Source organism: Dryobates pubescens, chromosome 20 (assembly GCF_014839835.1).
Source record: "Dryobates pubescens isolate bDryPub1 chromosome 20, bDryPub1.pri, whole genome shotgun sequence".
Taxonomy (NCBI): domain Eukaryota; kingdom Metazoa; phylum Chordata; class Aves; order Piciformes; family Picidae; genus Dryobates; species Dryobates pubescens.
This window is the reverse complement of record NC_071631.1, coordinates 14,895,866-14,922,193: the sequence shown is the minus strand read 5'-3', so window position 1 is coordinate 14,922,193 and position 26,328 is coordinate 14,895,866. Positions and strand designations below refer to the sequence as shown.

Sequence of the window (26,328 nt, the reverse complement as noted above, 5' to 3'; positions counted from 1 at the left end):
GTGCATTCCCCCGCCACGCCGTTAGGGGATGTGTCACTTAAACGACATCATTAAATGATTTACTGGGGAGCGGCTTGGCCTGAGGAGGATCCCGGTTCTTGGTGGCTGCGGGGGGGGGAAGGAAAAGGAGACAAAACATCGATAACAGGGACAGAGTCCTCTGAATAAATCCCCTGCCCCCATGCCACAAGGAAAGCAAGGTCAGCCAGAGACAACCCACGCAAATGTGAGGCAGGTGCAGTCAGCAACATCCTCAGGAGAAAATGGACAACTACCATCCTCAACACAGTTCTGGGAGGAAAGCAGCAGCAGCTTTTTATTGTAGATGGCTTCTATGGACGCTGCTCTTTCCCCACACTGCTGCTAACAGCACCCATGTTAAGGGCAAAGCTTGCCATCTTCGTGCCATGGCTTGGGCACAGTCTGTGGCTCCCGGACAGGCTTCAGGGGACAGGCTGGAGCTGATGGCAGCAGTGCAGGGTGAGCGGGGATGGGGGAGAGCTGGTGAGCTGGGGAGGCACGCAGCTTCTCTGCCCGGGTTTGTGTCCTCCTCTTTTCCCTCTCCCCTTCTGTCAGCTCCCGAGTAACTCCGAGGGGCTGCGCTGAATCGGCTAGCCTCCACGCTTCGGCCGTGGGGTGGCAGCAGCACCGGCGCTACCTTTCCGCGCTTTGCACGCCAGGAGCCGCCAGCACGGCCCAGGTTTCGTACCGGGAGACGGTGGTTTCACCAACCGGCGAGCACCGTGGTATCGTATTGCCGTTACCGACGGTCGGCAGCGTGGACCAAGGGGCGCGGCACCGCGCGCACCCAGCTCCCAGGCTGCGGTACCCAATGTCGGCCGCGCGGTGTCAGTAGAGAGCGCGGAAGAAGCGCGGCACTCGGATGCCGAACTGCAATTCCGAATAGTGGGCGCCCGATGGCAGCATCCCCTCAATTCCCGTGCCCGGAGCCCTCAGCGGGGTGAACGCTGACCGGGAGCTCCGCCCAGTTTACGCCATCCAGAGACGGGAACTATTCGCTGGGGTATTGGGCTGGCATTTCTCTGCTGTTTTGCCCCTCGCAGCCCCGGCAGTGACAGTCGTTGCCTCTATGCCTAAAAGCAGCCAAGGGGCCTGAGCATTTCAGCCCTTTCCCTTTGTCTGCTCTATGAGGCTGGTGGTTGTTCATGTCGTGCCCCCCATCCCATTACGTAGGGAGAAGCAGCACAGGGAAATTCTGGAGCACTTATTTTCTTCATAACAGCAAGCCCCATGGATTGCTGTATCCGTCTGCATGTGGCAGGGGTGTGAGTGACACCAGCAAGTCAAGAAATGTCAAGAGTTAATCAACACCGACAGCATGCTGACAGCAGGGGAGAGGAGGCTGCTTTGTGTGAGAGGAGCAATTGTCTTCATCAGGAAACAGCGCATCTGAGCAGACTATGTCAAATTAGGTGATCTACCAATAAGAGACACTGGTGATCCTTGGGATTAATTGAGTTGGTGGTACCTCTGTGCTATCAAGAATCTGCTCTCATAATCCTGTGCACACATAAGGCTTCTTGTGCAGGGCTTGCCACTTACTCGTCAGACACTGCATAATGTTACTGACCACCCTGTCCTCCAGCATGAAAGTCCTTAGACACAAAATGGAAAGCAAAGAGGCGCATAAGTCGTATATTAGAGGTCCCCAGCAGATGACCATAGAGCTCTGGCGGTTCTACCTTCGCTTTGTGCACGTGTTAAGCTCTGTACTCCTTACTGCTCCGGCCACCAAGCCTTTTGCTGCCTGCAACACACAATACTTGGGAGGCTGGATGGGCTGTTAGGTGCTGTGTCAGGTGAGCAGCACATGTCCTTTGGCTGCCTATTTCACCTCCGTAAAACAATCCTCTTCACACTTGGTTTCCTTACTTCACACCTGTTTGCGTATCTCCTGGCCTTCACGGCGTTCTCAGCAGCAACACAAGTGACACACAGCAGAAATCGAGCTGTCACCTTGGTTTGAAGTCAAAAGGCTTGAACCCGATTGTTGTGGACGATAAGACTACAGGTTATACAGGAACGCTCCTGGGAACTCGGGTCGGCGGGAGCACCTCTCCCCTGCGCCGACAGGGGTACAACGGCAACACGGGAGGCTGGGAACGGCCGTTCCCCATCCTTCATACGCGGTGCAGATAGCCCGGGTGGGCTCCCGGGAGGATGCAATGGGGCCGCGGCCAGTGCCGCTACAGTCGCTCCCGGCTCCTCCCCACGGGGTTGGCGGAGCCGACAGCGGCTCCTGAGCGCGACGCGAGGGGCGCCTGAGGCGGGGCCGCACCGCGAGGCGCGCCCGTTCCCACAGCCAACGCGGCCCGCCCCCGTTGCTAGGGAAGTGAGGTCACGCAGTATGGCGGCTCGGGGCCGGGGCGGCTGAGGGGCCGGTCCGAGAGGGAATCCGTGTCCATCCTTCTCGGGAGCTGCGGCGCCGGTGCTGGCTGTCTCGCTAGTAACGAGCGGCGGGACCAAAGCCGCGATGGCATTTGGAACCGCGGGGCTGTGAGGTAGCAGGGCGGGCAGAGCGACAGAACCGGGTCGCGGACGAACCGAGCTGCCGCCATGGAGCTGAGGGTGGGAAACAGGTACCGGCTGGGCCGGAAGATCGGGAGCGGCTCCTTCGGGGACATCTATCTTGGTAAGGAAGGTGGCTCGCTGGGGACGTGCCCCGTGGGTCTGTGGCACTATGAAGAACGTTGGGGGCTGGGGTGGGTACCGCTTGCTTGCCGAGCCCGCTCTGAGCTCCCGGAGAGGCTGGGCCAGGAGCAACCCCCGGGACCTCATTTCACCCCGGCTGGAGCTCAGGCTGCGCTGCTGTCCAAGAAATGCCCCTTGATATGAAGCACTTTGCTAGGGGCACAGCAGTAGCCGCTTGATGTTTCGTTGACATCATGTCCTAATTTGGACAGTGCGGAAATCGGAATTCTGGCTTATTTAGTTGCCTCTTCTCATTGTTTGTCTTGTGACCTTGGGCACCGCTAATCTAATCTGTAAAAAAAGGCAGAAGGGTATAAATCCCCTCATTTCGGGGGAAAACTGAAAAAAACCACCACAAGACAATAAACAAACCTCACCATGCTCAGAAAGCGTTTTGGGAAATAAACGTGCAGCAGGGTTAAATATCACTGCAGTGGACTGGGAAAAACTGCTGTCACAGGCATGTTTTTCTCCTGTGAGGCCCAGAAAAACCTAAATAATTATACAACTCCGGATGACTAAGTTGTTAAAAGCCCCTCAAATCCTTCAAAGAATCACCACAGTTTGGCTGTCCTGTTGCTCAGACTGTGCCTTATTGCGTATCTCCTGCCCTGCTGCCCTGGGTTCCGTGGCAGTTGGAGGGTTTGCAGGATTGGTGTTGGCTTTGTAGCTCTGTCACAACTAACTGCTTACAGTTGTGATGAGCAGCGGTGGGCACAAGACGTTCTGAATATAGTTAAAAATATATATATATTCTGCAAAATCATAAGAAATAAGTTCGGAGAAATTTAAATGTTATATCCTGCCAGAAAGAAACGAGTACTCTATGTGCGAAAACTGTGGTAACTTAGATAAGCAAGTCCAAAAGGGGAGTGAGGTGGAACCTGCAGGGTCTAAGGTATGTCTGGAGGGTAAAAACAGCGTCAGCAGCTAATGTATGTGGTAGCTCTGGCAGTGTACGGAGAAACAGAGGTGTTTTTCTCTTCCTAGACAGCGGTGCTTCATGTGGAAGTGTGCAGCTGACATTACAAAAGAATTTCTTAGCTAAAGCTGCTTGTTTACAGATCATGAAATAGTGATTATCCATAATAAAGATCATCTTGCAGATGAAAACTCCATGTTCTGAGCTGAAGGCGTGTGGTTGTCTGGTGGCAGAGAACATGATTTCTTCTCTCTGCATTGCTTGCATCAAAGATTGAAGGCTATTGTGAGAAAGATGGTGGCAATGCTTGTGCAAAAATTGGCTACTGCTGGGATTTTGGGTGGAGATAAAGGCAGCATTTAAAACCGGGAAAATCTTCAGTGACTTGAGAAACTCCTGCTTTAGCGTTTGACTGCTACTCAGGTAGAGCAGTTTATATTATACATAAAAATGCAACTAAGATAAGTGTTATTTTTTCATCTTTATGTGTGCAACCCACACCAGTAAAGTCACACAGGAAGTAATATTTCTCTGATGTTTGTACTACTGCTATGCTGCATTGTGTACAAGAATTCCTCTTTCTCATTTTGTGACCTATTCTTTTTATCTCCGAGTAGCCATCATGGATTTATGTTTAGTGCTTGCTGCAAAATTCATGCCTGAGCCAGGACCTAGCAGAAAGTTACATGCTGGGAAGATTCAGATAATGGCATAGGGTCCTTTTTCCACGGGAAATTGCTGTCTCTCGAGAACCGAAGCCTTTTGTGGAGGCCCATTCAGTTTGCTTGCCATTATCTGATAGAACAGAGGTGTTCAAAATCTGGGGTTTTTATAAAAAAACCCAAGTTGCTACTTGGTTTTTCAGACTGTGCAGTAGGACATAGGTGCCTCAAAATAACTCGTCAAATTCTTGCGGAAGTCATGAATTTTTTCTAAGTACACATGTTCTCTGATAGCTCTTAGTGAATTTATAGATTCCACCTCACTTTTATGTTTGGAAAAGGAAGATCTGTTTATTTTTGCCTGTCTCCAGTCCCCCTGTATTTTTTTTAATGCAGTTACAAGGGTGTTGAAGACATTCTGGAGTAGAGAGAAGGGCCTTTCTGTCTTCCTTTCTTCCTTTTTGTCTTCCTTTCTGCCCTTCTGCTTTCCTTCCTGTTTTTTTTAATATAGAGCAAACAACTCTGTTGCCATTATCCTACTTCTTTCATATTCTTGCGTGTTCTCTCTCATACTTCAAAACATGTCTTCTGGAATTTGGAAGACAGGATTTTGAAATGTAAGGCAAATGTAAGGTAAATAAAGCAGTGCACACAAACAGAAGAACATAAAATTTAGAAATTTATTGTAGTTAATCTTTTCAAGTTACCCTCCAGAGGAAGATATGAAAGAAAATAAGTCCCAGATACTCTAAATAGTGTCAAAGATGGACCGAGGGCAAGGGATGGGGCGGTGTCGAAGTAAACATTTGTTTTGTTGCTCAGTCCATGAGGTCACATAGATGTGAGTCATGAAGGCATTGCAGTCTCTGTGTTTTTATGATTTCTGTATTATGTGTATAGTTTTGGGTGGTAAACTAAGTAAAAGAATTTCCAAACCTTTCCTTATGGTAGAAGATTTTTACAGTTCCAAGAAAACTGGAATTTTGCAGTTGAAAAGAAAATACTTAGAGAAACCCAGACCTTCTTTTCTACTTAAAAATTGTGATTTCTCATATAGTACTTGTTACTACCTTGCAGTTACTCATTCTTCTCATGATACTACTTCTTGCTGCTTCTCAATTACTACTAAGTTTTCCTTAAAGGGAGGTTTGGGTTGTTGTAAAGTTATTTAAGCAAATTTGTTCCAGGATTTACCTGGGGACAGTAGTCCTTACTTGGAGACAAGAACTGCATTGCTTAGAAAATCTATGTTTTTGTTCCCTCTAATCGTTTTTTGCTGGACGTGGACTTTCTAATTTTATTGTTTTAATACAAAATCTCTTGCCTTGAAGAAGAAGGCTTATATGGAAGCTAAGTTTGAGCTAAAGATCTTGACTATCTTAGGTGATAAAGACTTCTTGGGAAGAGCATCTGTCCTAAGAGATTATTTACTAGGTCAAGACCATGGTCTGTCAAGCAATCTGACCAAAAATACAGGTCTTGATTCTGCCATGCAGTTTTTCCCCCTAATCAAACAGACATTTACAGCTGTCTGTAAAAGAGTTGTGTCTTTCAGTATAATCAGACAGCAATTTGTGCCTGGTTTGCATGGAAAAATTAAAAAAAAAATAAAACAACAAACCAACCAAAACCCTAAAGCAATCCATCAGATAATACTGTCTTTGATCTACACTTTCCATGATCTTTGCCACTGTGGGATTGTGGAAAGCAGGTAGTGAATGTAGGGACAAACAAGAAAGGTCCAGAGTTCTGTGGTTCAAAATCAAGATTTTGATTTGTTTGGAATGGGGAGGTCAGGATTAGGTCAGAAGATAATGCCTTCCTCCTTGTATTGTTGTTCTGTCCTTTCACATTTCTGGACTGCTGTCACCATAACTCATTTGAAGTCCACCAAAATAGTGGATTCATGAAAAGTGAAAACCTTAGATTACAGATAGAGGATTTTGCAGTTGTTGCTGCTGTGCTGTACCTGAACTAGCAGCTGGTGATCTTGCCACCTATTGTGTCAGTTACAAAGGAATGATATGATACAAGAGAAAGTACAGCTTCATTTTAATTTGTGTCTTCCAGTTTTTCACCTTGAGCTGTGCTTATTGTACCTAGAGTGAGCTTCAGATGGTTTATTTTCTTAAGGTGCATTATGAATATTGACCCTGGTGTTCACTCAGAACAACTGACAATACCAACACCACCACATTAATATTTGTGTGTGCGAGCACACAAGAGGACATTTTATTAACCTAAACATTAGAAAATAGTCTTGTGTGAACTCATAGATAATTCCACAGGCCATCAGCTCCTTAAAGAAGAGTGCCTGTTCTTAGGTGTAGGGTCTTACCTTGTCTTTGTTAGCCTCGGTTAGCCTGCCTTTATGGGCAAAAGGCTAGAAAGCCCTGAAGTAGCTCCTCAATCTCAGGAAAAAAAATTTTGCTGTTAAAATAGTTAGGTCAATATATTAGCTCAGTGCTCTGTAATGGTCCAAAAAAAGCTTATGGGGAAAAAAATAGATAAGCAGAAAAAAAAAGCTGTAATTGTGCATCTTAATTGCTTTGTGTGACTCAAAAAGGGCATTACAGAACTGGAAAAAGTATACAGATAAGTAAAATAAGGATTAACTAAGGGTAATGAAAAATTCTGTACAAAGCATGGCAAAAGACTTTGACCTGTAAAGAGTTGAGGGAAAATGAGGTGGGGTAGAAGTCTATGAAATCCTGAACATTATAGGGAAGGTGAGTACCAAATGAGTGTTTACAGTTTCTTTCTAAACAAACAATAAGAGACCTCAAGTTAGGCTTTTAAGAGTATGGATCAGAACAGCAGGTGATGTACTTTACATGATCCTAACTCATAAGGCAATGCAGAAAAGAGCCAAACTCTGGAAGTAGAGATACTTGATGTCTGAAAACTGTCACACATGTCCTGTTGCCAGTTCCTGTTCTCCTATAGTTCCCAAGCTGCTTGTCTGTGAGAGTACGCATTTTCCTGACTGACTATTTAAGAACCTCAGGTTTTCCCTACCTACTTTTATGCTTTGGAAGTGAACAGATAAACCATTTTTTTTGGTGACTTGATTCCCAACACAAAAATTTTAGGAGATTTTAAAAAGTTACTTGAGAGGACTAATTCTTGATTCTAAATAATCTGCCTCCCAACTGGATAAAACCATAAGGTGTCAGAATTCATCTGGAGTATGTTGAGATTTAGGGAAGCTGTAGTCTTTGTTTCCAAGACATAAGAGGAGGTGATCTGAATTCCTAGCATTTCTTAGGTTGGCCAGCATTCATGCCACACCTGTAACCGTTCATTCTGAGCACTGCCACTACAAGCAGAGTGGAAAGACACCTCTCAGAACATGTGTTCATTTTGGTTTGGTTTGTTTTTTAATGGGATAGCAGTAGTTTTGGCTTCCTGTGCTACAGTGTAATAGTTGTCTCTTAAACTTCTAGTCTGTTGAAGAGAACCTGTAAGACTTCAGAAGAATTTGTAGTGCATTGTGACTGAAAGTACTTCATAATCTCTGGATGTTTATAATTGAGAAATAGTTTGTTATCATTTGTTTTGTTTCAGTCTTGACAAAGGAAACATGTCTTAAAAATATTTTGACCAATGTTTTTAACTCTTCTGGTTTTAGGAACTGATATTGCTGCTGGGGAGGAGGTTGCAATTAAGTTGGAATGTGTGAAAACCAAACATCCTCAGCTCCACATTGAGAGTAAAATCTACAAAATGATGCAGGGTGGAGGCAAGCAAATAATTTTCCTTCTTCAGATGTAACGGCTTTTATGATTGTTGTCTCTTCTACCTGAAAGTATTTACTGGTTAAGATCTATTTTGACATTTAAAGAGGAGATGGAAAAGGTGGCAGGGTGGGTGATGAGCAGTACCTCAGCTCTTCTGCAAGGTAGAGTAGCAGTTCCAAATCCATGGCTACCAAACTTCCTGATAATCCTAAGATCTTCCAGTGCTGCTCAGGATCATGTGACCTGAGCAGGGTAAAATGCTTCATTTATGGACTTAAAAGGTTGTGATGGTGGGTTCTTCATGAGCATGGATGCTGCAGAAGAAGATGGCAGAGGTTAAGTTTTCATCACAATAAAGATTTCTTCTCTGTGGAGGGAATTCAGGAAGAAGTAATGATAAGAGTTTAAAAGAGTGGATGATATAATTTTGCTTCCAAATGGTGTAAAGTTAACTCACTGTGAATACAAACACTCTCAGTAATGATCCTCTTAGAATTCATCTTAAGAGCCTGGAAGGTGTGTATGTGTGAACTGTATAGATCAACTTGTTATACTGAATACACTCTTTCCTTTTTTTCCAGTGGGTATTCCTACAATTAAGTGGTGTGGAGCTGAAGGGGACTACAATGTAATGGTGATGGAGCTGTTGGGACCGAGTCTTGAGGATCTCTTCAATTTTTGCTCAAGGAAATTTAGTCTTAAGACAGTCCTATTACTTGCTGACCAAATGGTAGGAAACTACTTTGTTGATCTGGATAGTGCAGTGTGTTTGGATATTCAAATTTCTGGAGAGGTCATGACCAGCTAAGTTGAATTTCTGTAATTTTGAGGTGAATAGGCTGTATCATTAGAGAAAAGACTCAAAATCAGCTTTCCATCTGTAACTATGAAGTGTCCCATCAGAAGAGGTTACAAAGTCTTCAGTGTTGTTTTTTTTTAAACTGGATTTGCACTGCTCAAACATAAAAGAATTCCCCCCAAGAAAGTTTTTGGAAGCAAATATAAACAGACACAGGGAAAGTGCTGGAGAGAGGGTTATCTGTTGTCTTCTAAATTGTGTCCTTGTTAATGCCCTTACGTATACCATTATAAGGTACATATACCATTAAAAGATTCTTTACTTCTATCATTAAGACAGCATTGCTGGTATGTCTGTAATAAAAAAGGGGCATGCCCAGTTTCTCACAATGGTTTATTTTGTTCTCTCTCTTTAGATTAGTCGAATTGAATATATTCACTCAAAGAACTTCATCCACCGAGACGTGAAGCCAGATAACTTCTTAATGGGCCTGGGGAAGAAAGGCAATCTTGTATACATCATAGACTTTGGGTTAGCAAAGAAGTATCGAGATGCTCGAACTCACCAGCATATTCCCTATCGTGAAAATAAAAACTTAACAGGAACTGCTCGTTACGCATCCATCAACACTCATCTTGGAATTGGTGAGCTGGGGAAAGCTCTAGATACAAACTGTAAACATGTCAATGCACATAAATTCAGTGCCAGTAGATGTTGCTTTATGGAGGCACAGAAGACACTCCCTATTCCTGGCACTAATTGTGCAGCATGCTTGGCCTCCTGTCTGTCGGTTGGGTGGGGTTTGGTCAGTTTGTAGGAATTAGCACAATTTTTAATAACTGCAAGGGTGATAGGTGTTCACTTGTACTGGATGAGTTTGTCATGGGTGTAATAACAGCTATCTCTTGTTTTTCTAAGGGTTTTTATGACAGTCTTGATGCACAGTCTTTTGTTTTTCCAGTAGAAAATGAAACCTAATGAATCCACTTTTTTATGCTGTTGTAGAGCAATCTCGCAGAGATGACTTGGAGTCCTTGGGCTATGTACTGATGTATTTTAACCTGGGCTCCCTCCCCTGGCAGGGACTGAAAGCAGCAACAAAGAGGCAGAAATACGAACGTATCAGTGAAAAGAAAATGTCTACACCCATTGAGGTTTTGTGTAAAGGATATCCTTGTAAGTTACTCTGCTGTGGCACTAGGCTTACGTGTTCACATTTTAGTGGTGTTTTCTTTGTTTCTTTACAGTGAATTCTACCAGTGTTTTTTCCTTTCCCCATCTCCCCCATGATGGGGCGTGTCCACGATAAAGATACTTTGATCTCAGGACTGGGATCTTTGTGTTCACAAACCATTGCTAATTATCTGTTTCTTAACTACTAGCAAACAATTGAAGGGTAACTTGCACTATATTGTGTGTGCATGTGTCTGGATAACTGACAAACAGCTTTTTGAGAAACTACCCTTTTCTTCATATCTGGGAGTGCTGTTTCTTGGATGAAACCAATTGTGTTATCAGGTATACCTACTGCATTCGTTTCACCTGGGAATTGTCACTCCAGGTTCATCTGGTTTGGCCTCTTGGTGGTCAGCATCTGTGAGAGGCACAAGCAGCCCTTCTGTGTCCTAGCTTCATGCCTCAGAGTTGTTCTGTTTCTCAGTTTGGTGTTTACACCACAGTAATACCTTGGCATGTGTGACCCCTGTCAAATGGTATTTTAAATTTTAATGTTTTAAAATTTGTTACTATCAGCTGCCGTCAGAAACTCTTGGCTTCAGCAGCTAGGTACACTAATGAGAACTAAGTTTTTGTTAGGGTTGTATGAAAACTTAATGTCTGATCTGTTTCAGCTGTCACTTCATAGCTGTGCCTTCAGATTCGCTGTGTTTTTTCTCTGAGGTTAATAGGCAGGGAAGACTAATCAACTTTCCTTGTGCTGCTTGTTAGAATTTCTTTCTTAATGTAAATTATTGGTCTCTTATTTCAGCCAGAAAGACTTGAGCTCTAAAGCTGATATTTTGATACTGCTGTTCTCTCCAATGGATTGAAGTCACAACAATTTTTTTTTCTGTGTAACAAATATTTCATTTGCCATATAAAAACAGGTGTTCAGACCATTGCAATTCTAGAATGGTGGCATGTCTTGTGTGGGAAATTTCTGTGGATCCCCTAGCTTTTGTGTCTTTTGTGAGATAGCAGACCCGAGTCTTTATGTGACTTAACAACAAAGAGTTGCTATTCTGTGTCCTTCATGAAATTCCATTTAGATATAGTCAAAGCAGAGAAAGACCAGAGAAAACATATCTCTTTCTTTACTCAGCTAGTTTTAAACCTGTCCTTCATCTACCCCCTACTGTTGATTGAAGGACTCTAATACTGGGTCCTCTCTGCTTTTCACAAATTAGATCTTTGCCTCCTCTGTGGTAGTTTAATTTTCAGAGTTGACGTGATAGAGGGGCTGTAGTGTTAGCTTCAGTAGATATCTAATATTAGGTCATTGTTCTTTTGTGTTTAGGATATTCCCTTTTTGTTGGAGCTGAGGTGGTTTGTTTGGGGGTTGTTTTAGTTTTGGTTTTTTATTTAGAAATAGAGCAAGTGTGAAGCTGAAGGGAAAAACCTGCATCTTTTTCATTGCAGCTGAATTTGCCACATACTTGAATTTCTGCCGTTCTTTGCGCTTTGATGACAAACCAGACTACTCCTATCTAAGGCAATTGTTCAGAAACCTCTTCCACCGGCAAGGGTTCTCCTATGACTATGTCTTTGACTGGAACATGCTGAAATTTGTAAGTAGCTGACATAGCTTTCTAAAACTTACGGGGTTTGTGACGGTATTATTTTTATTACATTGTAGGTTTGGAGTATTTTAACATACTGCTAGATTGCCTTGTCTTTTTCCTCCTGGAAGCTCTGTGTCTAGAAAAAAAAAAATACCAGGAAATGAGGAAAGGCAGGAGATAGAGGAAGCCTGAGGTGGGGGTTGAATGACGACTTCGTAACAGTGTTTGTGTACGCTAGCGTTTTGAAGTCTACCCCAGCAGTTGTATGAACAGAATTTATGGCAGTTCTCAAGAAATGGTACCAGAATAATTACTGCCTCACCAAAGCCCAATTCCCAGGTTGTCCAGTTCTTTATTTTCAATATTTTTATCCAAATAGTAGTAGTAAGATCAATAATGCCCCAAGTTGTTCACTAGTCTTGACCCCTAGGGTGCAAGCAGAGCGGCTGAAGATGCTGAACGTGAAAGACGAGAACGAGAGGAAAGATTGAGACACACACGGAATCCAGCTGTGCGTGGGTTACCCTCCACTGCTTCTGGCAGGCTGAGAGGAACACAAGATGTAGCTCCTTCTACTCCTCTTACCCCAACTTCACATGCTGGTAAGTAAGCAAATAACCTGCAGAGACTCATCTTGTAGACTAGTCTTAATTTGGAGTCACTTCCTAGTCACTGGAAATTCAAAATTAGAATTAGGATACCTGAGTGGTATTTGTCTCTGGTCAGGGTTTGGGAGGTTTGTTTAGCTTTTCTCCCCATTGTTTTTCAGTAGATTGAAGGTAATTGTATACACCCATTCACTCATTACTTGCCACTAGCTGCTTAGATTTTTGTGAATGTAAAACAAAGGCCTTGATTCTCCTGTTTAACTCTGTGGAAGCTCTAGATGTAGATGCTGAAAGTGTAATCTTTCCAGTGACCATATTATAATCCCATTTCTCATTACGAGACTAATGCAGATTTTCCTCACAGCCAACACCTCTCCTCGGCCAGTATCTGGTATGGAACGAGAAAGGAAAGTGAGTATGAGATTGCATCGTGGTGCCCCAGTCAATATCTCGTCATCTGACTTAACAGGCCGACAGGATACCTCTCGCATGTCAACTTCGCAGGTAAAGATGTCAGTGTAATGGAAGGATGAGGGTGACTTGATGAAGTTAATTTGCCAAAAGAACATGCCAGCTAATTGATGTGATTTTTGTACTGATTTTGCAGATGGTGTCGACATTTTAACTAAATGTTTGTGATGTGGCTGTAGACTACTGTAAACAAAAATGTTGCTACTTCTTTTTTACCTTGGCAGCAATAAGCATAAACTGTTCAGTGATACAGTGTAATTGGTGTAGGAGATGATGCCCGATCCTAGAGACACTGCATTTTTAATTGCAGTGATAGTATTTAGCTCCTTTACTCATTGAATTTTCTTGTATGTGTTATCAATGAGGAAGCAGAATAAGTCAGAGGCAGTTGTGAGTCACATTTCCAAATCAACAGAGCAAACTGATGCAGAATAGATCAGAACTAGTTGGTGAAGAACAGAAAAGTGCAAAAGTGCAAAAATGCTGTAGTGCAGCACTGCAGAGCAGATAAGCCACATAGGTGGATGATGAATAGGTTGCTGAAGGCTCATTTGAAGAGGATGGCAGGGGGATGAATGGTAGAGTGATTCATAGCCATAGTCAGCACTGAAATCATCCTACTGGTCACAGTGATTTAGCAAGGAGATTTTAGGAATGCTTCTTTTTAAGACTGACAAAAATGTTTAAGTATATTTTTAACACTTTATGCTATAGCTGAAACATTCCTTTTTCAGGGTATTCACACAGACCTGTCCTAAATAGTGTGTGGCCTGGCTTTGTTCAGCTTCCCTTCAGTCTTACCTCAGAATGGGGAACCACCTGTGCTGTAGGCATGCTGCAGCATTACTGGGAGAGCACTTTGTTATGAGGACTGGTGCAGTCGCCTCCGGGGTTTTCCATCACGCCTCGCCGCCGTGCTGGAGCTCCAACTGCATCATTTTTGCTGTGGACTCATTTTACTTCTTGTTGACGGAACATACCGATAAAAATTAATTCCTTTTGGCTTCGTCATTTAATTGGCAGAATTAATTCTTTTGGACAGTACGTGTTCTTATATAAAGTCTTACTGCTAGAGGGAAAGCTCTTTTAGATGGAGGCCAGGTGGTTATCTCTAATGAAGTCTGTGGGTGAACTGGATTGGAGAAACAATTCTGCTGTAACAAAAGTGAAGTGGGATTTTTTTTGGTTGCTTTTCAGCTGAATTAATTCTTTCACTATGCAGCTGCGCAGATGTTTGTGCTGGCACAAGGGATGAACAGTTCAGGAGCAGAAATGACTGGAAAAGAATAGGAGATAAATGAGGTTTTCTGTGTTGCCTTTGGTGGCATTTTTTGCCAGCTTACTAACTGAACTACAGTTCTTGCCACTAAAAATTTTCCTTTTGAAATATTTTATAGCTGAAGTTTGTGAACAGGGAGGGAACAGAGGATAGAATTGCGTCTGTCTTGTAAATATGCACAAATATGCATAAATACCTGATAAAAGGGTGTAAAGAAGAGGCAGACAGACTCTTCTCAGTGATATCCAGTGCATGGACAGTGGGCACGAACTGAAATACAAGAAATTCCATTTAGACACAGAAACAAACATACTATGAACATGGACTGGAGGTTGTGGAGTCTCATGAATTATCTGGAACCCAGCCGGATGTCGTCCTGAGCAGCCTGCTCTAGCTGGGTAATGGGATTGGACTAAATGATCTCCAGGAGTCCCCTCTGACCTTGGCTGTTCTGTGAGGCTGTGACATGGATTTCCCTCTGAACATTTTCTTGAATGGTTTCCTGGTACAGTGGGTGTGCCCAGGGTTTGCTCTGGCATCCTGAGCAAATCAGATGCTTTGTCTCTGTTACTAGTCAAATAAATACTGAATGGGAGTAACAGAAATAAGTGTAGTGATATTACTTGACTATGTTGAAGAGATTGTGTTTTGAATTTTTCTGCTGTATTGCTGATCTGTAGCTCAGCATGCACATGACACTTTTCTAAACATTCTAAGGTACAAATTACCCAGGTGGGTTTGCAGATACATTTTGGTTCTGCATAACTTTTAAACTGGGAATACTCTGAGATTGTGTAGGATTGTGGGACAGTTTGAGTAGTCTCTGAATATCCAGATGTATCATGTGTGGTGTGGGCCAACAGTACGGACTGGCTTAATGGCATATTTCCATATCTACCCTTTTTAGCACTCTCCTCCAAATACGGAATCACACTGTTGACTTCTTTACAATCCCAACAGCAGCCTAGTCAAGATCTTCTCTGAATTTGTTAGAATTAATCACTTATCATCTGTTGTCCTCATTTAGTTCTTATTAAGGCAGTGAACCATTGTTGTTCTCCACTCGTGGTGACTGAACAATAGCATGCAACTGTAGTATAATTTAAACAGCTTCCCATGGGGCCTCTCAGATTTGGAAGGCAAGAGAGATTTACTTAAACTTTACCTTATAACACTTCCCCTTGAGACTGTTAGAGAAAATTAACTTTTCCTTTTCCCAGTTCTTACTTACTCTGTAGCAGGCAAGATGGCTCAAGTTGCAGATTTTCATAGCTTACACTCTTACTAGTTCTTCCATAAACAAAATATATCCTTAGATGTTAACCAGGTTACCAGTTAAAGCCATAGGTTTCCCATTATCTTTACACCTAATTTTTGATCAAGAAAACCTGAAGTATCCAAGGTTATAAAGGAGATTTTTGATTGCCTACATGTAAGAATACAGAAAATCATCCATAACCCTTCTTACCAGGAAAACAGTAAAGAACAGCAGCTGTTTGTCCACACCCATTCCAAGTGTGTTAAGTTTCCTTTGTAAGTCTTAAGTAAACGTGCTCCCACTGTTCCTTTTTCAGGAAGTGCTGAAACCATATTCCTGGTAAAAATCAGCCTTTAAAGTTTTCTGTACAGATTACAGATGTCTTGTGCTAAGAATAACGCTTGTTAGAGTCATTCTTTGTAACTTGACAAATTACTTCTGCTTTTGGATGCCTTGGTTTAGTAAGGCAACACTGCGTCTGTAATCCCCACCTCTCCTTTTGCAGAGGAAGGGCTACTGCTAGTTAAACTCTGGGCAGTGGAAATGTGCAGAGGTTACTCAAATAATGATAGCTACTTACCTATAAGTAGAGTTCTTAAAGACAGCTCCACATTTTTACCTTTCTTGTTTCCAAAATGAGTTCTGATCAGTTCAGATTGCAATGAAAACTAAGGCTGGGAACGTAGATAGTGAGAACCAAAATTCTGATCTGGAAAATGAGTCTTCTCAGAGAAATTTAACACTCAGAGAAAGATGGTGCAGGTAGCTGAATGTCATGTATATTCCCCACCTCCAAGGCGTTGTCTACTTAGTACCTAAACTGTTCTCAACAGAAAGACTAGCACTTTGTGCCACTAAGTAACAAGTGTTTATTGGAGTGATAACTAGCACATCTACAAAGCAGTTTGTGAAACTTAGTGTTTCTAATGAAATCACCTAAATTCTATGGCACACATTATCCAGTACTTTGTTATATGGAAATGAATGCAGCAGCTAAAACCTGCCAATTGTGAGATGTTTGACAGAGATAAACATTAGAGAGAGCAGAGCAGACAGGTAAAGCCTGTGAACTAACGTGTATAGTGCTGCAGGACTCCAAAACCTGATTTGGATGAAGGAATGGAGCACATTGTCTTATTTGGGGAGCTGTATCTGTGCTAAGCAATGGCTGAAGAGCCTTTGAGTGTAATGTTGGAGAGGTTAGTGTGATGTCATAATGAAATTTCATCCTTGAATCTCTGCATGACAGTAATGAACAGAAATGGAGGGATTATTTCATGACATTAATGAGACAGATGCTTGAATATAATGCTTAGTTCAGTCCTCAGTATCTTACATCATTGGAAAAGTGTAGCACAGAGAAGGGCCATTAAAGTTGAGCTTGGGAAGATGGATTGTAGGATGCAAGAGTTTCAGTTTGTGTGAAAGAGGTCATCTTGCATTAGTTGCTGTAGTATTTTGGGGACAACGATTTTAACAGGAGCTAATATTCAGAAAACATACGTGAGGAACCGCTTGCTTAGAATGAAAACCATTGACGTGGAAAGAAAAGCAAAACAGATGTCTAAGTGAAGGCAGTTAGCCACTGAAACAGCCTCTAAATGAAGTAAATCATCTGTCCCCTTTGCCTTTGCATCAGAACTGGGTTGACTGCTAGGTTATGTATTCAGGTCTAAAGCAAGCCTAAATTGCAGGTCTCTGTGCAATGAAGATTTGTGATCTATGCAGGACAGAAAATCGTTGTAGCTGTTAAAAGATCTTTCTGCTCTTTGGTTCCGTGAGTGAATTGTTCACTAAGTCTACATTACGTAGGCAATCTTTCCGTGTTAAGAAATGCAATAAGGGAAGTAGTAAAGGTCAGAAGTATTCTAGTAAACACTGCTTTGAATCAGTTCCGTTGGTCCTCATTGCACAGACTGAATCCTGAAAGCAGTGATCGTCTCAAGAGTCTAGTTATGGGTGAGTAGCCTTCATTTCCTTTCACAGAAGGTTCAATCTGCTTATGGTATAGAGTAGTTCAATCTGCTTATGGTATAGAGTAAGTTGCCTTTTTTTTTTTCCCTTAACGTAGCTTGTTCAGCACCCAAGAGTCAAAAGCTGTGCATAATATCTACTGGTACTAGAGGAATTCTCTCCATAGTTGGAAGAAAAGATTGGAATGCTGCACAAAGAAACATATGATTAAGTCTCTTTGGCAGGAGGAGCTTTTAGAAGACCGTAGCCAGCACTGGCATTGAACAACTTAAGTGTTGTGCTGCTTCTCTGGGCAAAAAGCAACATAATTCCAGTGCCTCTGCATTTTTCATCCCCTCACAAGCATCTTAATAGACATCATTCTCTGCGTTGTTCTTCTGGCCATGTCAGCTTTCTTTGAGGAATAATGATTTATTCCTTTGACATATCTCTTAATATGATAGGATTGCCTTACAGAAGTCTGAAACCGGAGCTCCTCAAAAGATGCGTTTGCTGCCACAAGTTTAGGTTGGATATGTGTTAGACATCTTTATATATTGGGGCAGTGGAACTGTTACAAATTGCTGTCTTTTCCCCTACCTCAGAATAGCATTCCTTTCGAACACCATGGCAAGTAGCTGCTCGTCTCCTTTCGTTGGAAGGCAGCACTGGGTGAGTGCTTCTCATTAGACACCAAAGCTTTGGCTGGGGTGGGGAAAAATAATCTTTGGAAACATCCAACTTTGCTTCTTCTCCTCACATTATCTCATAGTTGTGCCTGTGCCTTCAGGCCAAATGCTTGATGGAGCACTGGCTTTTCTCTAACTTAAAAGTAAATGTCCTTCCAAAAGTTGAATTATGGCTGCTGTTCCACTTGGACTCTTAAGCAGAATTGACAAAAATAGTGACTTTAAAAGCCCCTAAATTATTCAAGCATCAATAATAAAACAAAATAACCAAGTCTAAATTTCAGCTGTGTGAGTATTATGTATCCTTCCAGAGATGTTCATGCAGCAGTGTGTCATCCATTCAAAAACAGATCTGCTCCAGATTCATAAACCCAAAATACCTGTTTGAAGGTTCAATTGACTGTGTTACTCAAATGGGGCTCTGTCTTGCTGTGAATGGAAAGTTCTACTACAGCCGTATCCATTTTTCACTGCTTTATATTCTTCTCCTTTCCTTACAAGCTGTCAGTTTAAAAATACTCAGATCTGTTCAGATCTATATATAACAAATGTTCACATACTAATGAGAGTAGTTGAACATGAGCTTCTCTGAGGTAGACAGACTTGGATTTGGGTATTTAGAACTTCTTTCCACTGTCCAGTGCAGTAGAAGTTTCTGCCTTTCTGTGTGCAGCTTTTGGCTTATTAGTCTGTTCTGCTTCTGGCAACAAGTTTCATTAGGGGAATAACAAGTTTCAGTTGGAATCTGAACCTTGATGGCTGAAGGATGCTTTCTTAAGTACTTCAGGAGCTTCTTTGCTTTGCTTCTTATTAAAAAAAGGCTGTGAGATTTTTCTGTTCCTTAATAAATTCTGTCATATAACTCCGTCTGCTGCCTCACTTTCTCTATGAAGCCTAAGCTTGCACTAATCCTGTATCTCTAGATGGTGAAGAATCCTGCTATTCCTCTTCCTGCTTTGTGTGCTTGGCTGTCTGTGCATAAGCTGCTTCATAAACAGTTTGTAACATTAAAAAATCCAACTGTAAATGGCAGCTTAACACTTTAAAGTCCAATTATCAGACCTTTATACAAAAATTTAAAGTAAAAATTAGAAATAATTAAAGGGCAAACCTAAAGCTTTGCATTGGAAAGCTTGTGTGTGGGAGACATGCAGATTCTGGTCTGCTCAGGGGTGTGTCTGCATTGGTTGGCCTTTACTGTATGCCTCACTATTTATAGCTTTTTACAACTGAAATTAATACCGAGCACTGATTCAGCTACTTGGGCATTTCTGGCTTCTTTAATTGCAGTGATGTGTGGTTGTTTCTCACTTCACAGTGGAAGTGTTACTGAAATGTTGTAACACTGCTGCTGAAATTGGTCAAGCTATGGAAATTAATGAAGTGTCTTTCAACACAATGTCCCATAAAAAAATGAAAAGCTATTGAAAAGAATGAATTTTGACCCTCTTCTTGGGGGATTGGGGTTCCCCCCCCGCCAGATTTAATTATTCATTGCGTCTACTTCTGCACATCGGTGGTGTTTTCATCTGGTTTGTTCTTCTGTGCATGTTTATGCTCTGTTTACTTTTCTTCAAAACAATCCCCTCTGGCTGAAAAGGTGAATTTTCCATGTTACCTTCTAATAAAGGAGGAAAATACAGGGAACTTCGTGTAGCTACAGGTGGGTGCAAAACATTTCACAGCTTGTTGGATTTTTAGATTCACATGCTTTTGGCAATGAATGATTTAAAATATACTGAGAGCCGCTTATGTATGTTAACTGGAAGGATGTGTGCTGATGTTGTCTTGTTTTTTGGCTTTGGTAGATTCCTGCTCGGGTACCTACCAGTGTTCTCCAGTCTGCTGTGCACCGATGAAAATTATTTTGCCATGGAGGGCAGATAATGCATGGCTGATCTCCTATGTTACCGATGGCTTTACTAGCAAAAATACCCTAAACTAGAGCGGAAACATTACAATTGGAGTTCTCCATGTGACTTAAAAGGCACTTGGAGGAACATGGACAGACTCCAGCAGCTGCCATTACAGGACGCTTTTGCCAGAAACCCAATGACCTTAAGAGAACCCTGTGGTAACAGGGCTGGAAAAGAAAGATGGTTTACAGAGTTGACCGCCTGTTATCGGATGGCCATTTCAGTTTTCCCTCCACAGGCGGCAGACTTTACCCCCTTTTTATTATTCTACTGTAACTATAAATCTTTTACTTGGTTTAAGAAAGTTTTTTGTATCATTTTGCTAAAATTATTGGCTTAATTCTCTGTAAAGAACTCTTGCTTTTGTCTGATTTAAAAATGTAGAATATAAACAAACCTAAACTAAAGACAATGGCTTGAAATCTCTTGTTTAAAAGAAAAACAACAAACAATTAGTCTGGCAGGGAACATGTAAATGAATCAAAACCATCTGACTTTATTTAAACTCTGCATTTATTTGTATGGTCCCATTCTGACTGAGAAGGTTTTCTCATGAAATTTTTAAAACTGTTAGAATTTTACTTTGCTGTTTGCTGTCTTCATTCACACTTACCGTTTAACTTTCTGTATAACACAAAGGAACTTTTAATACCTGTTCTATGTCATAAAAGAGGAAAACTAAATACCCTGCAGGAGAGTCTTGAGTATAGTAGCGATGGTGATGATAGATTTCTGTTTTGTAAAGGATGTGAAGGACAAAGTGAAAGACTCTGGCATTTGTGGGATTTAGAATTTGAAAGGTAGTCCTGTCTCTCTGCTTAGTTTGGGTAAATGGATAGTTTCAAACATTGTTTTTATTGGTAACATTTAGTTTCCTGCACTCTGAGGCTGGTTAGCTTGGAGGGTATTGCAAGTGGAAAATACACGTTGCTACTGGGTCTTCAGTGAACTTGCACGTTTCATTCAGCATCTACATGTTTTAAAATAAAGAAATAATTTGATTCAAGCCTTCTGTTTCATGCCAAGACTCAGAAAAGGAATTGCTTTAAAAAAAAAAAAAAAAAAATCCCCCAACTAATAACCCAACCTATTCTTGCTGTGAAAGGCTGAGCATTTTTCCAGTTCAGGTGCATACCATATTTAATTCTGAACTGTATTCAACCTGTGTATGCCCGGAGTCATTATCCAGGAATGACTCAATATGCTTAGGTTGTCCAAAACAATGTTGCAGGTGTTGTTAGCACCTGTTGCTTATGGAATGTGGGAGATACTTCATAGTGTTTGTTACTGTAAAAGGTCTCATGAGATGAAAGTAAGGTGTTCTGTCCTCACAGTACTTGGAACAGTAGCAAAAGTACTGTTTGTACTGCTATGACTGAAGTAATGGGAAGTTCCACACTGGGAATGAAAACATATAGAGACATTTTGTTTGAACTTCTAGGGATTCTAAGAAATTCTTCCCTGCTTGAAAAAAATAATAATAATTGTTTTTAAAGGCCTATTGGTCTTCATAGTCCTATGAAGAGTAATTTTGATTGTTTTGGTGGTTACAAATTCTTTTTTTGCCCCTCTCAAAAGTCCGCATATTGAGTATGAGTATTAGTCACACTTCTTTGAATGTTTTCAGAACATTAGCTACTTGCTTGTGTGTACTCTGGGTCTGACTGGGGAAACCTGTGTTTGAGGAGAGTATAGTGGAAAAGTTAAAAGTTTGGTCCATGGATAAGTTTGCATAAGAGAATTATTTCCTCAGTTACTATAAACTTCAGTATTTTAGGCATGTGCACTACCATTTGAACAGTTTTACACTTCACTGTGCTTTCCTTGTAAATATCTGTGGTTAATAATGTACTGTTAGAGGGACTTAAAAAGGCAGCCTCCTTATTCTCTCTGTATCTGAAACATTAGATTGCTGTACTATACTTAAAAGTTGACTGCAGACTTCTAGACTTGTACTCACTTGTGGGCAATTTTTGTCCTTCATAATAGTTAAATTCCATCATGCGGAAAATAGTTAGACTGTCTATATAAACCTGTGTATTGGAAACCAGTATCTCAGAGCACTTCATTTGTACTACCACTGTATTTGTGTACTTTAACAATTGTGTAAATACATTCATAATAACTTCTATTCTTCTTTGGTGTAACTTACTTACAATGAATCCTTGCTCTTTACTTGGTGGAACTTCTTTCTTCTTTTTGGTTTCATTGGGTTTTGAGGGGGTTTCTGTACCTGCACTGAGCATTGCCAGCTGCAAACATTGGAAGACTTTGATGTGGTACTAAAACTTATAGGGAAGGCTTTGGGGAGTCATGGTCAGCGTGCCGTGGTTAGGGTATAAAGGAAGAAAGAGAAGGCATTCATTGTTTTGCTCACAGAAAACATGTCTTCTGTCTCTAAAGATAAATGTTTTTCTTTGGATATTGCTTCTTTTCCTGAAGTCTTTTTTGCAAATGCTTGCTCTTACCAAGTAATACATTGTATTGATAGGAAATATGAGAAGAGAAGAGCTGGTGAGGCTTGATCAGTTATGAAAACTAGGATAAAAATAAGATAAATACTGAGCCCTGCCCACAGTACCCTGTATTATTAATAACAATACTGGCTTTTGCTATGGAATTCTCTAAAGTCTATTCATAAACTGAGGGCAAATGCACCTTCAGGAATCCTCCCTGTTTCTAATTAGCAGGCCTTTAAAAGTGGGAATACTATTTAATTTATCCTCAGCTTTCATTTAGAGCTGGCTATGTGGTTTTATGTGGAAAATCCCACCTATGCTGCTGGTTTACATAATCTTCATGGTTACAGAGTCCTTGAATACTTTCTGGTACAAGTACCCTGAAAACAATAGAAACCAAATGTTATGTTTTGAAGGAAATATTAAGTAAAAACACTGAAAGAGTCCATATATTCCATGTTAACTTCCTGAAAGTACTCAAAATACCCCTTGGAGGAAAGCATGTAGAACTCTGAGGCATCTCGTCCTTCATTCTCCGGTGAGGAAAAATATCCTAAGCGCAACTCTTTGCGGTCTTTGTTTCCCCGAGTTCCACACCTCTGAATGGCAGCTCCTCCATAAAACCTGTCAAAGGCAACACTTACAAAAATTGAATTTCCTGACAAGAATCTTTACAGTGAATTTGCAGATTTGTGAGTAGATTCTTGGCTAGAGTGTACACGTTCACTTCAAGAATATTTATTTTGTCTTTGTGAAAGGATGAAATGAATCTGTGTTTATTTTGTTCTTTCTCTTTTGCTTTACAAAAGCAGCACTTCATGTGTACAAAACACTAAGTGAAAACAAACAACACTGCTTTTTTTTTTAGTGCTGAGCCATCTGGTCAGAAATCTAGGTTTAATCCAGTTGTAAGGAAGTGTAATCCACCATGAACTTAATCCTATAGTAAAGTAGCTTCTAAAATACACTGGGTGAGACAGGCTAACAACAAAAATGGTTTGCTGTTAAGGAATGCAGTATTTCATTGTTAAAAAGAGGCCACTTCCCTCTGGTTTGTTCAGGTGACAATTATTGGCATTACAGGTATAAGTCTAGATTTAAGTGACTGTGTGAAGCCGAATTGTATGGACTGTTTGCATTGTTCAGTCATTTGTACCAGGAGAGTGCTCAGAGGCCTGAGCTTCAGTAAGAATCTGATTCACAGCAACATCCTACTAACTTCATCAGCAAATATTTGCACAGGAGTAACACTTCATGTCTTTCTCTCAGACATTGGTGGGTTTTTTCCTTCTTAACATTAAGACTAGTCTGCTTCGGTTCTATTGATGAAACTCTTGCATGCTGCAGGCAGAAGGAAAACAGAAAATTAGATAAGATCTGTATAGACACAATCTTCAAAAAAAACCCCTCAAGATAGTATTCTTTGTAAATTTCATTTGGGGAAAAATTCTTGATTCAAAATGTGTAAGTAGCATCTAGGCCTGAGAAATACAAGTGCAACAGACAAATAGGCATGTGGAAGAAGGGGAAATGGTGTGTATCATCCTAAAGTATTAAGCTCTAGTCTACTGTCTTTGCTGTGACCAGTCAAGGATACTTGGGGTGGGATAGGATGTGGAACAAAAGAGGAATTCTTTTGGTACATTATGGACTAGGAAGAAAATGTATAGTCCCAATCTCATAACCAGACAAAATACTCAATTCTAGCTTGGTCCAGAGCTGCAGGTGTTACAGGCACAAAGAGCTGCTGATTTTTCCCATAGTCGTTGAGGAAATGATAAACCAGTAACTCACAGTCTTTTGAAGTCATGCACAGGTATTTTCCTCAAAAGATCCCAAAGAGCAAATGTTTCCCTGCTCTCACTGCTAAGAAATTGTAGTCTAGATTTGTCTGACATTGTCAAAAAGGCTGAAAAGTCTTTTCCTATTTAAGAATTTTAAATACTAAAATCCAGATACTCTTCTTCATTGGATTCAGAGTTTCCCAGTCAAAGGCTTTAAACTGCTGAAGCAGTAGTAGATGAAGAGTCAGAACAGCAAGAGCTGTGCTCATTTTTTAACTGCTCCAAAGCATTCATCTAGGGGTAGATACTGAGGAAGGTTGCCAGCTGGAACGTTGCTGAGATGATGAAGCAGGTGTTGAAATCATTTAAGGAACAAGCAGTGTATAACCAGAGGTAAGTAGCTTTTTACTCTTTCTGCCTCTAATTTTTTGTACTTCCTCAGACAAACAGGTCTGCTGATCTCCCAGACTGTCACTAGCAAGATACTTTGAAGAGCCCTGACTTTTGGAGTAGATGCACCTTTTCCTACTGGCAGAAAGCCAAGCTCTGTTCCAGAAGCATTGAGAAGGCTGCTATATTAACACATTGCAAAACCACTGCTTCTCCTAGGCAGTGCCTCTGCTATTGTCAAAGTTGTTTACCTTCAAATATTGGTGGGTCTCCTTCCTTCAACAGGTCTGGACCTGCTGAAGGTCCAGGGAAGGAGGGAACAACTATGCAACTCAGGTCATCCCATCCCATTTGCCTCCACAGCAAACAGACAATTCCTTTCTTCCAGACTCAAAGAGTACCAGAAGCAAAGATGAACTCTTTGGTTTTCTGTCACAAGGCTGTGCTGACTGCATGCTAATAAATTCTTTCAGTTCACTTCTTAGTATTCATTCCCATAGCAGCATATGGCTTGATCTGGCCAGCTGGGTAGCAAAGCATTTGGTTACCAGTTTAACTAAGCTTGCATAAAAAATATGTAATGATGTTTATTCAAATATGGGGTTTATGTAAACTAGACCTATGATCTCGACTGTGTAAATATATAGAGGCACTTTTGAAGGTGATCTTAGATTTCTGCAAAGTTTCTCATCAGAATGTACTTAGAATTAGTCACAGAGAGGTGTGAGCCTTCTAGGTAGCTCCTAAATAGCAAAATGTGGCTCATTACATTGAAGAGACTTAATTTTGATTCAGTTGAGTGTAGCTGTGAGATCCCTTGAGGAGCCAGCATTAGCTGGGCTATGATAGGATCCACAAACCATAATTGTATTCTTAAACCATGTTTTCTTAGGAGCTTTCAGGTTCTAAAGAGCATCACCTGATGGCCACAGCAGCTTGCTGGCAGGTAAGTACTCAAACTATTTAGGGCTTCACATGTCACAGCAGTTCATAAAACTTTACCTGCAATCAAAACCTGGAGCACTTTTCAGAGGACAACAGTAATTTCTGCATGGAGCACCACAAATTAGTTGGAGCTTTAAAATGGTCTTCATTTACAGAAGGAGCTCATGTCCATTTTGGAACTGAACAAACTGTGAGTCACAGCAAAAGCAGTCCCTTTGCCTACATTAAATTCCAGCCCTGTCAGCTCAGCGTCACCTCTTACTTTCTTCTCTCTAAGTGCTCTGCTTCAGTGTAGCTACTTGAGCATGTGCAAATGAGGCCAACTTTCCAAATCTGGGTGTTACTTTTCTAAGTTACTTTTTCTAAGCTTATTTTCTCACACCCACAGTTTTTTGACAACCCAATATTTATTCACTAATTTTGCAACAGTTTACTAGAAAAGCATTTAAAAAAAAAAGTCTAAGTATAAATGTACAGGTTACATTAAAGTGCATTAACAAGAATCAAAAAGTCATTTCACTTGCACAAAATGAGGTGTACTCCCATAACCCTAAAGACAAGCGTGGCAGAGAGACAGAGGCACAGACACAAGTCAGTACTTACCACTCTTAAGAGTTGCCTTCTCCCAAAAACCCTGTTCATGATTGCCTATCGAAGTGAAGGTGTTCTTTGGGACATAACAAAGGTGCATAGGTGAGTGTATTTTGGATTTTCATTTTCAAGTTAGATTGTTTGGTTAGGAGAATGGTTTGGTTTCTTTTGAAAGAATGATTTTACATTGTCCAACACATGTTGGTTGAGATGGGATTTAGTATTACCAAACATTGTGTGTCCAGGCCTTCACACCATCTCAAGTCTCAGCTTTAGGGATCTAGCTGCTGTAGCAGAAGGTAATGCTGAAGACTTGCTGTGATGAGTTTAAGGGTTAGAGAAAAAGAAAACCCAGGGACTGTGATGATTA

The 26,328-nt window shown here is 41.3% G+C and overlaps 1 protein-coding gene across 5 annotated transcripts; it reads left to right on the top strand.

Annotated features, from left to right (window-relative positions):
* The first annotated feature begins 2,359 nt into the window (after positions 1–2,359).
* Positions 2,360–21,918, top strand: CSNK1D (casein kinase 1 delta). Of its 5 annotated transcripts, XR_008462767.1 has the most exons (11): positions 2,360–2,653; positions 7,928–8,038; positions 8,618–8,766; positions 9,251–9,479; positions 9,841–10,011; positions 11,473–11,621; positions 12,046–12,217; positions 12,588–12,727; positions 17,790–17,856; positions 19,474–19,536; positions 19,682–21,918. XR_008462767.1 is itself a non-coding variant. In XM_009897907.2 (10 exons), exons 1-9 carry the CDS (start codon positions 2,578–2,580, stop codon positions 17,820–17,822), a joined length of 1,230 nt encoding a protein of 409 aa, XP_009896209.1. In that variant the 5' UTR covers positions 2,360–2,577; the 3' UTR covers positions 17,823–17,856; positions 19,682–21,918. The 5 variants fall into 5 exon arrangements, 4 of the variants coding, with proteins under 4 accessions (XP_009896209.1, XP_054027032.1, XP_009896208.2 ...); XM_009897907.2 differs by lacking the exon at positions 19,474–19,536; XM_054171057.1 differs by having other exon boundaries at positions 19,474–21,918.
* Positions 21,919–26,328: the final 4,410 nt, after the last annotated feature.

What these genes read in the sequence shown, in the direction of transcription:
- CSNK1D (XM_009897906.2), top strand. Translation starts at nt 2,578, where the DNA reads ATGGAGCTGAGGGTGGGAAACAGGTACCGGCTGGGCCGGAAGATCGGG. An exon ending in CAACACTCATCTTGGAATTG is followed by an intron (nt 9,480 to 9,840) that starts GTGAGCTGGGGA and finishes ATGCTGTTGTAG; the next exon opens with AGCAATCTCGCAGAGATGAC. An exon ending in TACCCCAACTTCACATGCTG is followed by an intron (nt 12,218 to 12,587) that starts GTAAGTAAGCAA and finishes TTTTCCTCACAG; the next exon opens with CCAACACCTCTCCTCGGCCA.